At 47.5% G+C, this 10,161-nt stretch overlaps 1 protein-coding gene across 3 annotated transcripts; it reads left to right on the forward strand.

Annotated features, from left to right (window-relative positions):
- Nucleotides 1-4,737: 4,737 nt before the first annotated feature.
- On the forward strand, nt 4,738-8,764 carry LOC308589407 (uncharacterized protein; the record flags this gene model as incomplete). 3 transcript variants are annotated; one of them, XM_081198642.1, is made up of 10 exons in its annotated part: nt 4,738-4,869; nt 6,184-6,260; nt 6,652-6,683; nt 6,818-6,934; nt 7,063-7,142; nt 7,305-7,398; nt 7,505-7,588; nt 7,677-7,781; nt 7,912-7,963; nt 8,180-8,764. In XM_081198642.1, 10 exons carry the CDS (start codon nt 4,859-4,861, stop codon nt 8,203-8,205), a joined length of 678 nt encoding a protein of 225 aa, XP_081054768.1. In that variant the 3' UTR covers nt 8,206-8,764. The 3 variants fall into 3 exon arrangements, with proteins under 3 accessions (XP_081054768.1, XP_081054766.1, XP_081054767.1); XM_081198640.1 differs by lacking the exon at nt 4,738-4,869 and having other exon boundaries at nt 6,059-6,260; nt 8,180-8,743; XM_081198641.1 differs by lacking the exons at nt 4,738-4,869; nt 6,184-6,260 and having other exon boundaries at nt 6,267-6,683.
- Nucleotides 8,765-10,161: the final 1,397 nt, after the last annotated feature.

Genomic DNA, 10,161 nt, shown 5'->3' on the forward strand with positions numbered 1-10,161 from the left:
GGAGAGCCAGGAACTGGCTGAAATTTAATTAAGTAGAATACTAAACAAGTATCAAATCGTAACAGAATTGCTAATTGTGCTATTTTAAATGTACATTTTATAGTTGACTTCCTTCCGGATACTTTTTTCGAAATGTTTAAGATTGTTGCTGTTTTTGTTAACTTTGCTGTGTTAATGCTGTAGTTGACTACCTTCATAACGTTTTGTTTTGAAATCTTTAAGACAATGCTTTAGTTTCCTGTTAACTGCAGTGGTACCTCAGGTTACAAAAATCTCGGGTTACAAACACTTCAGGTTATAAACTCCACTAACCCGGAACTAGTACCTCAGGTTAAGAACTTTACCACAGGATGAGGACAGAAATCGCATGGCAGCAGCACAGCAGCAGTGGGAGGCCCCATTAGCTAAAGTGGTACTTCAGGTTAAGAATGGTTTCAGGTTAAGAACGGACCTCCGGAACGAATTAAGTTTGTAACCCGAGGTACCACAGTACATTGCTTTGAATGTATACTTTCTTCAGTAATGTTTTATTCTGGGTTGTTTTATTTGATGTTTAAATGTGTTGTAAACGGCTTTGAGGTTTTTTTCTTGAAAACGAAAAGCGGTATAGAAATGAAATAAATAGTAATAATAATTACAGGTGGCGGCCATTGCAGTTTATAAGGGGCATGGAACTCAACGTTCGAGTTTCATCCAGATAATTATGGAAAAACTAGAGGATTAGGGAGGACAATGAATGAGCAAGTCTATACAGATATAGAATAATTTTTAGCTAGCCTGCATAATATTGGTCTTAGAGAGAGTCACAGGATTCCCTTTTTTTACATAATTACAGGGTAAGGAGGCAGGCGTAAGTGCTCCTCTTATGACTTGGATAACTACAGACCACAATGAACAGCAGAAGTGTTTCAGCAAATGAAATGTGTTTCAAGGTGGTGGATTCCCTGTTCTCTCACGTCGAAGAAGGTACAATCTGCATTAGCATGATGCACTTAGGGGGAAATAGTGCTTCTTTCCTATGCAGTGGAAATGGGTCACTGCCATGGTTCAAGAACTCAATGATCATTGCTACGTGCCCCTGAGGAAGAACTACAGTGGTACCTTGTCCTCGGCGGTGGTGAATGGTCGGTACGGCAAAGTACAGTACAAGGAGAGACTTTGCCTGTGTGGGCAACCTTGCGTAGAGGACCTGTACCACTATTTATTGCAATACCCGCTATAAAAAAACCATGCTTGCGAACGGAACACACTCGAACAGGGCGGAAAGGGTGAAATGGCTGCTGAGTGATACTGATGACTTTGTAACTTACAAAGTAGCACTATATGCGTTGGCAAGCTAAGAAGATCCGGAGAAAAGAACTAGATAAAATAGCAGCCAATTGCAAAGGTGATTCGGACATTTAAGCTGGCACATTCTATCTGAGAACCCCCTGCTATTCTATCGTACGCAACAATTAATTTCTAGGAGACGTGGCCGTGGTTTATTGTATTTGCAGTGCCTGGTGTTTTTATGGTTTTGGGGTTGTTTTGTGTGTCCTTTATGAATGATGCCATGGAGTTTGGCTAGTGCAATAAAGTTTATGATGATGACAGTGATATCGTGGTTCTCAAACTTAATCCGTTCCAGGAGTCTGTTTGACTCCCGAAACCATTCGAAAACCAAGGCGCGGCTTCCGATTGACTGCAGGAGCTTCCTGCACTCAAGCGGAAGCTGCGTCGGACGTTCGGCTCCCAAAAAACGCTCGCAAACCGGAACACTTACTTAAAGGTTTGCTGCATTTGGGAGGCGATTTGTTCGGCAACTAAGCCGTTCGGGAACCAAGGTTTGACCGTACTCTGAAATGTGTCAGGCCTGAATGGAATCTTTCTTCAAGCAGCTAACATCTTTTCCTGTTAGTGCTGTCTCCTTGGTTTTCTGGTTGCTTGGGACCATAGTTTCCATCATCCCTGTCTGTTGGCCACGCCGGCTGGGACTGATGGTAGTAGTAAGCTGGCAACATCTGGAGGAGACCCCCATCTCCACGGTAAAACTTTGAACTTTAATAGCGTTTGAAATTAACTGTAAGACCCACTCTCTCAGGAAGGAGCGCAAACAGCCAAAGAGGGAGATTTGTAGCTTAGAAGCTGTCGCAATGCACCTAGTGAAGGCAGACATCCTGAGGAATTACAGGTTTATTGTACTTCTGGCTGCGTTAGCCGCCAAAAGCCAGTTTGGATATACCAAATGTTGCATTTGGCTTCCATGGCAACATAAACTTTAGGAGTCCAAACTGCTTGGCTGACATATTTACTGCGATGTTTTTCTTTACTTCTGTTCCCTGCCTTACAAGGTGTCTGTGAGTCCTGGTTACTGCCAGAGACAGGTTCAGATAACTGCTATATTATATTATATTATATTATATTATATTATATTATATTATATTATATTATATTATATTATACTATACTATACTATATTATTATTTTAACCATTGTTTCTCTTGCCCATCATGGCTGTATATGGCCTGAAATATTTTTGCATGAGACTGAAATTGGGAGATATAATTATAGTGTTCATACCACCTTATCATGGAGGGAGAACTCAACTTTGGTTGCATTTCAGTGAGAAAGTGCCTAATACGTACTTCTCACCAAAGTGCAAGCCCCAAAGCAGCTATACTTCATAATTTGCACGTCTTCAGGTTTTTCAGTGCAGTTTTCCAAGTAAAATGTGCCTAGTGTTGTATTGGTTAGTGAAAATAGCATACGAAAGTATTTGGGGAAATTGCTTCAGACGTTTTCTAAAAGTCAGACAGTTGTTTATTTCCTTGACATCTGATGGGAGGGCATTCCACAGGATGGGTGCCACTACCGAGAAGGCCCTCTGTCTGGTTCCCTGTAACCAGGGAACACTTCTCGCTGTGAGGGAACTGCCAAAAGGCCCTCGGAGCTGGACCTCAGTGGGTGGGGATGGAGCTGAACGATGGGGGTGGAGATGCTCCTTCAGGTATACTGGGCTGTTCATGGGGCAGTGCTGGATTAAACCCTGTGGAGGCCCCTTGGCAGCCAAAATCTGGGCAGGGGGGCAGGCCTCGTGCGCACACTGGAATAACCTTGAACTAAGAAAGCTTGATGGTCGTTTTCTTTCAAGATCAAATCAATCTTATTTTGATCCATTGTCACGGGACCCCTAAAAAGTGTGGGGTCCATAGACCAGTGCCTAATCTGCCTATTTGGTAATCCAGCCCGGCCCCTTTGGCTGCAGGAGAGAGAAGAAACGGAAGTTGAGGGACGCCTCCTGAAGTGCTGCAGCTGTTCCCCACAATGAAATGGAAGGCTCAACATTTGCCAGGCACTTTCAGATGCTCAACAGCCTTGTGTGGTTACAACAACCCTGTAAAGTAGGCCAGTGCCATGCGCTCCCCAAATTGCAGCTGAATCCCTCACAGATTGGCATCCAACCTCTGCTTAAAAGCCTCCAAGGAAGGAGAGTCCACCACCGTCCCAGAGAGTCTTACCGTCAGAAAGTTCTTGCTAATGTTTAGTCCGAATCTCCTCTCCTGCCCTCCCCTCTGGAGCAGCAGAAAACAAGCTTTCTCCCTCTTGCAGCCCTCAGATATTGGAAGATGGCTTTCCTCTCTCCTCTTCTCCAAGCTAAACATACCCAGCTGCCTCAACTGTTCCTCATCAGGCTTGGTTTCCAGACCCTTCACCATCCTCGTCGCCCTCCTCTGCTCACCTTCCAGCTGCTCAATATCCTTCTTCAACTAGCCTGCGCTGACTGGCAGCAGCTATCCAGGGTTTCGAATGGGGGGGACAGACATTCCCAGGACAGAAGGCCTGCATGCAAAACAGATGGTTCAATCCTGCGCTATGGAGACCCCTAGCCTGCCTTGAAGGATGTGGGGGTGGTCTCCCTTTGGAAATGGGGCAGCAGCAAGAAGGATGTGAAATGCCAATGGGAATCTGTGGATAGAAGATACAGCGCAGCTGCAGGCGGAACAGAAGGTGCCTCCAAGTTCTGACAGAGAAGCATCACCTCTCAGGAGGGGCCAGGACCAGGTGGGGGGGTTGCCATGGTGACAAGGACCTGCCCTCCTTTGTGACATCTCTTGCTCTTCCCTTAAAAGCCTCTGACTTGCAGGCAGCCATTGTGGGTTAGTGAGGAGAGTCAGGAGAGAGAGGTAGTGGTGGTGGTGGTGGTCGTGGTTGTAGAAGAGGAGAGGTTTGCTTGCTATTTTTCTTTTTATTTTATTTATTACTTTTATTTGATTCATTTTATTTTATTTATTTTTTTTTATTTCTTATTTTACCTTTTTTATTTTAGCACTTTTATTTTTTACTTTTTATTTTTATTTTTTACTTTTTATTTTTATTTTTATTTTTATTTTTTATTTTTTATTATTATTTATTTGCTTTTGTTTTTTGTTTTTTATTTCTTTTATTTCTTATTTTTTATTTTTTGCATATTTGTGCGCATTTGCGCGCATTTGCGCGCATTTGTGCATATTTGCGTGCATTTGCACATATTTGCACGCATTTGTGCGTATTTGTGCGCATTTGCACGTATTTGTGCACATTTGTGCGTATTTGCACACATTTGTGCGTATTTGCGCATATTTGTGTGTATTTGCACGCATTTGTGCGTATTTGCGCATATTTGTGCACATTTGCGAGCATTTGTGCACATTTTTGAATATATTTCTTTTGTTTATAGAAGAATAGTTAGGGGTAAGTGTAGGGTTAGGGGGGTTAGGTTTGGGGTTAGGTTAGGGCTGGGTTTGGGGGTGGGGGGATCAGAGTTTGGGATCAGGCTTGGGTGGGAATTTTAGCTAGGTAGTTAGCTTAGATAGTGGGGGGGGGATTTTTCATCAAGACGATGTGCCGGCTGTAAGTACCATTCCTTTGCTTTCTCTTGGTCTCCTGGGGGCGGAGTGTGAGTCCTGGGTCCCCTCCACAGCTTTAGCTCCTCCAGGGAGCAGAGTCTCCTCCCTCACCAGGAAGGGCAAAGAGGAGGCAGGGAGAGGAAAAAGGATCCCTGGGCTAAGGTTGCCCATTGGCGCCCGATCCCCTCTATCTCCCCCTTCACCTTCACAGGAGAACCAAGAGTCCCTGAGCATGGTCGCCAAACTGTTAATGGAAAAATCTGAGGGCTCCCTTGGACAAAAACAAAGACACCAACCAGGATAACTTGGAGCAAAACAGCAGCCTGTAGGCTTGGCCTTTATTGATCTGTTGCAACAGGGTGCTCCCCTCACCTGCAGGAGAGAGGAGGGACCCAGAAAAATGGTGTGCAAGGCCTTATAAAGACTTTTGGAATTGCCAACCTGTAGATCAAGACCACCCCCAGAAACATCATACATACATCACAGATGGGGTGTAACCTAAGACCACCCCTCAGATACATCACACCTACATCACAGAAAGGAGGGGTTGAGGGAGGAGTTGTGGTGGTAACCTGAGTGTCCTGTCACCTGGCTGGTTCCCCCTTTCCCCCTCCCCATGAGTACTTTCCAGGTGACAGAGGGGAGTTTGCAGTTTCCTGCCCCCAGAGGGAAGAGCTGATCATTGTCCTTTGTTCCAGTCTGTGCTGAATCCACTCCCATATGCAAGTTCTTTGTGATCTTGATGGTCTTCTGTCTAGGACCATCAGGGTTGGCATAGCAACTCGGCAGGGCTCCTGTGTATGTGCTAGTATGCTCAATGGATTATGGCTGCCCTGTATCAAACTTTCCCCATTTTGTAGTCCTTCCTTCATGGAGTAAAATAAAAGTGGAACAGTGCAAATCCGATGTATGGATTTATAACAGAAGCGTAGCATATGTAGTGTGTGAGTGTGAGTGTGTGAGTGTGAAGTTTGTACAAACTGAATGATTGGGGGGGGGGGTCCTGCGACAGTCCTAAGAAGACAAGGCAGAGCAGCCCTTTAACAGCTGGCAATGCTTGTCATTCCTTTGGGTTGGAGCTCTTGAACCCATAGCACTTGGGGCCTCCTTTCTCTCTCTGCCAGCCATTTGTGCTCTGGGCTGCCTCTTTCCAGCTCTGCCAATGCCCTTTCAGGTCACAGAACTGCAGAGAGATGGCAGGAATTGGGCCAGATGCCCCTCCTCACACACACACACACACACACACACACACACACACACACACACACGAATTGGGGCTCCCAGCTTCTGAGTCGCTCTCTCTGCTCATCTCTTCTAGGTTCAGGCGCTTAAGGCGGCTGATCAGCTGCAAGAAGGTGGCCCCCCTAGAAGTCCTGGAGCAGCCTGCGGTGTCGGGTGAGCAAGTGGCCCTCCTTTTGGAGATGGAGGAGGGCAGGAGTGGGCTGGGGGGGCATCTAGTAAAAAGATGCACAGAGCCAGACGGCTGGATCCAACCCGCCTATCTGCGACAGCATCTGGAAACCCAACCGCCCCGCCCCCCAGCAACCACCCCATTTTGTGGGGTCTGTTGGAGGAAGCAGGGGGCTGGGCTGTGGGGCAAGGCAGTTGTCAGAGGGGCATCTTCCCTGGGGAGCCATGTTCTGGGGGCAGGAGGGCAGGATTGGCCCCCAAGGCCTGGGGTGTCCTTCTCCTGTAGTAGGACTTGGAATCCAGGAGAAAACTCTTGGGAAAGCCTTGCAAGGGCTCAGGGAGGAACTCACCAATCTCCATGTCCTTCACTTTGCAGATGTGCTGGGAATCCACATCCCTTCCGTTGCGGTGAGTATTGGATAAAACAAGAGCAGGGAGGGGATCCCTCAGACCTGCCCCCCTCTTGCACTCCACTCTGCACTCTCAGATGTGGAGGAGCCCTCCCCCCACAAGGAACTGACAGCCTGACTTTTGCCTTTCAGCTGCTTGACAAAGATCAACTCCAGCTTCTGGGCATCATCCAGGACTGCCAGGCAGCTCGGCTCAGGGGGCTCCGAACCCTGAAGTACTCCAAGGAGGAGACTGCCAAAGCCATTCTGGTGAGTGATGGGTGGTGTGAGGGACCCCCATGGGGAGGGAGGGGCAGAGAGGGGCTGGCGTTTGGGGTTGGAGCCGTCCTCTGGAGACTCCTGGAAGGAGCTGACTTTGCTCCTCTGCTCTCTTCCAGGACATCCTCGGCCACTTGGAGTACTTCAGGGATCGCCCCCTGAGCCTGGCCCTGGCCTTCGAGGCCCTCCAGCAGTTGAGGTGAGTGGGGTCTTTGAGGTGAGTGGGGTCTTTGGACTGGGCGGTGCTGCAGGGGGCAGAACTCCAGGGGGAGCTTTGGGTGGGCATGTCAGTCAGGAGGGAGAAGGGGACAAGGGAGACTTGGAAGAGGCAGTGTCTAACCCCTTCCCTTTCTCTCTCCAGTTTTATGAGACCGCACTTCAGTCCCTCTATGGTCAGTGCTATCCTCCATAGAACAACAGAGGCAGTTCTGGGGAGCGCAGAGGAGGACAAAGAGGTATGTGCTCTGCTTTAAGTTCTCTTTGCACAGCTCTTTCTTCTTTTTACACTCTTACAAAATTTAACCCAGTAGCACTCAACCTCTCTTCTCTCTTTTCCCACAGGAACTGAAGAGGCCATTCCAGAGCCTGCTGGGGGGTCTCCTCCTAGAAGCCCCCAATACTGGCACCCTTCTCCAGTTGCTTACCGTAAGTATCCTGACAGCACCAGGAGTGGTTTTAGGGTTGCCCCCCTGTCCCTTACCCAACTGACTGTCCCATTTCTTTCATCCCGCAGGACCTCCGATATTACGCCCTTTTGGGGAGTGAAGACCAAAGGAAATTAGGGGCCAGCAGTATATCCCTGCTGCTGGCCCTTTCACGAAGATTCCCGAACCTAAGAGTAGGTATTTTGCCGTCCTGTATTCAGTTCTTTGGTTGCTCCCATCCTTCCTGGGTGGGGCTGCTTCTCTTACACCCATCCAGGGTGGGGTAATAGTGTCAACTGACTCATATTTGTCTTTCCTCTGCAGAACACAGTAATTCGTCCGGAGCTGGCGTGCTTCAGAAATAATCTGAAAGAAGGTAAGCCCCACACCTTGGGGACAGTGAACTCCCTGTCCTTTGTTTGCCCAAGACACACCTCCCAGGTCTTCTTGCTGGGAGTCCTGCAGGACCTGCTCCCTGCCTGGCAGGCCTTTCCCACCTGACCTGGGAGGGCAGCACCCAGACTGACTCCAGCTACAAGAAGCCCGGGAGGACTGAACAGATTTTCTCTCTTTTTCATTCTTTTCCATCCAGATGACATCATCATTGAGGAGCTGTGATTTTCCTCCTTGAAGGAATTGCCACTCCATTTGGACGTCTCAACTGGCCAAAGACTGGCAGAAGAAGAGGCACTCACTGAGAATCAGGAGAGGGACAGATGATTTAAGCAGCCATGAAATATGGACTGAGATTGGGCAGAACAAGAAAGAAAGAAAGAAAGAAAGAAAGAAAGAAAGAAAGAAAGAAAGAAAGAAAGAAAGAAAGAAAGAAAGAAAGAAAGAAAGAATCCATGACAGATGGTCATCTAATCTCTGCTTCAAAACCTGCAAGGAGGGAGAGTCCATCACCTTCCAGGGGAGTTCATTCCTCTGTTGAACAATGTTCAGTCGGAATATCCTTTGTTGTATCCTGAAGCCATTGGTTCAAGTCCTACTGTCCAGAGCAGGAGAGAAAAACTCGCTGCATCTTCCAAGTGAAAATGGCTCTCTCTGGTGTCACTGGATCAAGTTGATCGATTTTCTTGCACTACTTAAACTAGTTTTTAATGGATTTTGAATAAACATGGAATAAATTGTTACTGTTTTGAATTTCATTGTGTTATTGTCTTCTATTGATCTGGACACTCCCCCCCCCACATTGAAATTATTAAAAGAAGGAAAAATAAGATACTTACAGCTGCAAGTGTTATTTTCTGGTTTGTTTACTTAACATTGTGAGCATAAGCACTTAAAACCTTTTTTTCACAGTGGGAATTTCTTATGAATGATTTTTTTTTACTTAATTTTGCTATTTTGCAGCCTGCTGTTGATGTGGAGTGCAGGATGTTGAGCTGCTGTGTGAGCGGAACTGCAAGAAACAGGCACCAGTGCGGATATTCCCTTACTCTTAAAGAGCTTACCTAGAATACAAGAAGAGCCAGTGGCGGAGGAAAGGGGCGGGGGGGCGGGTCAACCCGGGTGTCATCACTGAGGGGGTGACAAAATAACAAAAATAAGAGGGGGTTTTGTTTTTTAAAAAAATTGAGCTCACAAAACGTTTTAGTTCAGTCAACAAATGTAACGAAACACGGCCGGCACTTACCACAGGGCCTGCAGCGTGCCTGAGCCACACGTCTCTCCTGGGAGTGACATGGTGGCTTGGGGGCCTGTAGGCTCCACGCTGCCTGAAACGGCAGCATGGGACTTGCATCTGCCCTCCGCCTCTCCTTCAGCCACCCTACAGCCGATGGGGAGGCGGCAGAGAGGCTCCACACAGCACTCCCTGGCCCCATGGGTGGCTTGCCCTGCCCCCATTGGGCTGCTTGTCCCACCCCCGGCTGCAGGATGCGAGCACCACGCCCGGCACCCGAGCGGCTAGCTACGCCACTGAGAAGAGCCCTGCTGAATCCTATCTGGAACAGAATCCTGTTCTCACAGTGGCCAGCTAGATGTCTATAGGAAACCCTCAAGCATATACCTTCCAATACGTATTTACCAACCAGCAGGATCTTGCACCTTTGCTAGTTCTATGTACAAACATTTGAAGTACACAATATGATTGCATCCTGCCCTATCCCCACCCCAGTTGTGTGGCAACTGAAATGCCTATGGGTCCTTCCAGCTGGAGCCTTAATACTGCAAACTGGCCATTCAGACATTGCAAATGGGACATTGGCAGCAGGTTTTTTTGTTTGTTTTTACTTACCTGATTTTCTGTGAAAACTGTGACTCTGAATATAAAAGGAATGAAACACAGCCTAGCATTTTGATGCTGATGTCATGGGGGTGTATGTGAGAGCAGTGCCAATCCCACAATAAACACCAGTCTGGAAGCAACCTATAATATACCAGGATGCGGTAAAATAGGGAAACGTACCTTTTAACTCTTCAAAACTGCAGCGGCAGCACATCTCACCTTACCATACGGATGAGACTGTAACACAGTAACATAAGACGATCCCTACTGGATCAGGCCACCTAGTCCGGCATCCTGGGGCTTGTCCACACCTGAGCAATATGTGGCTTTGCACCTGCCTG

This window comes from Podarcis bocagei, assembly GCF_964188305.1.
Source record: "Podarcis bocagei genome assembly, chromosome: 6".
Taxonomy (NCBI): domain Eukaryota; kingdom Metazoa; phylum Chordata; class Lepidosauria; order Squamata; family Lacertidae; genus Podarcis; species Podarcis bocagei.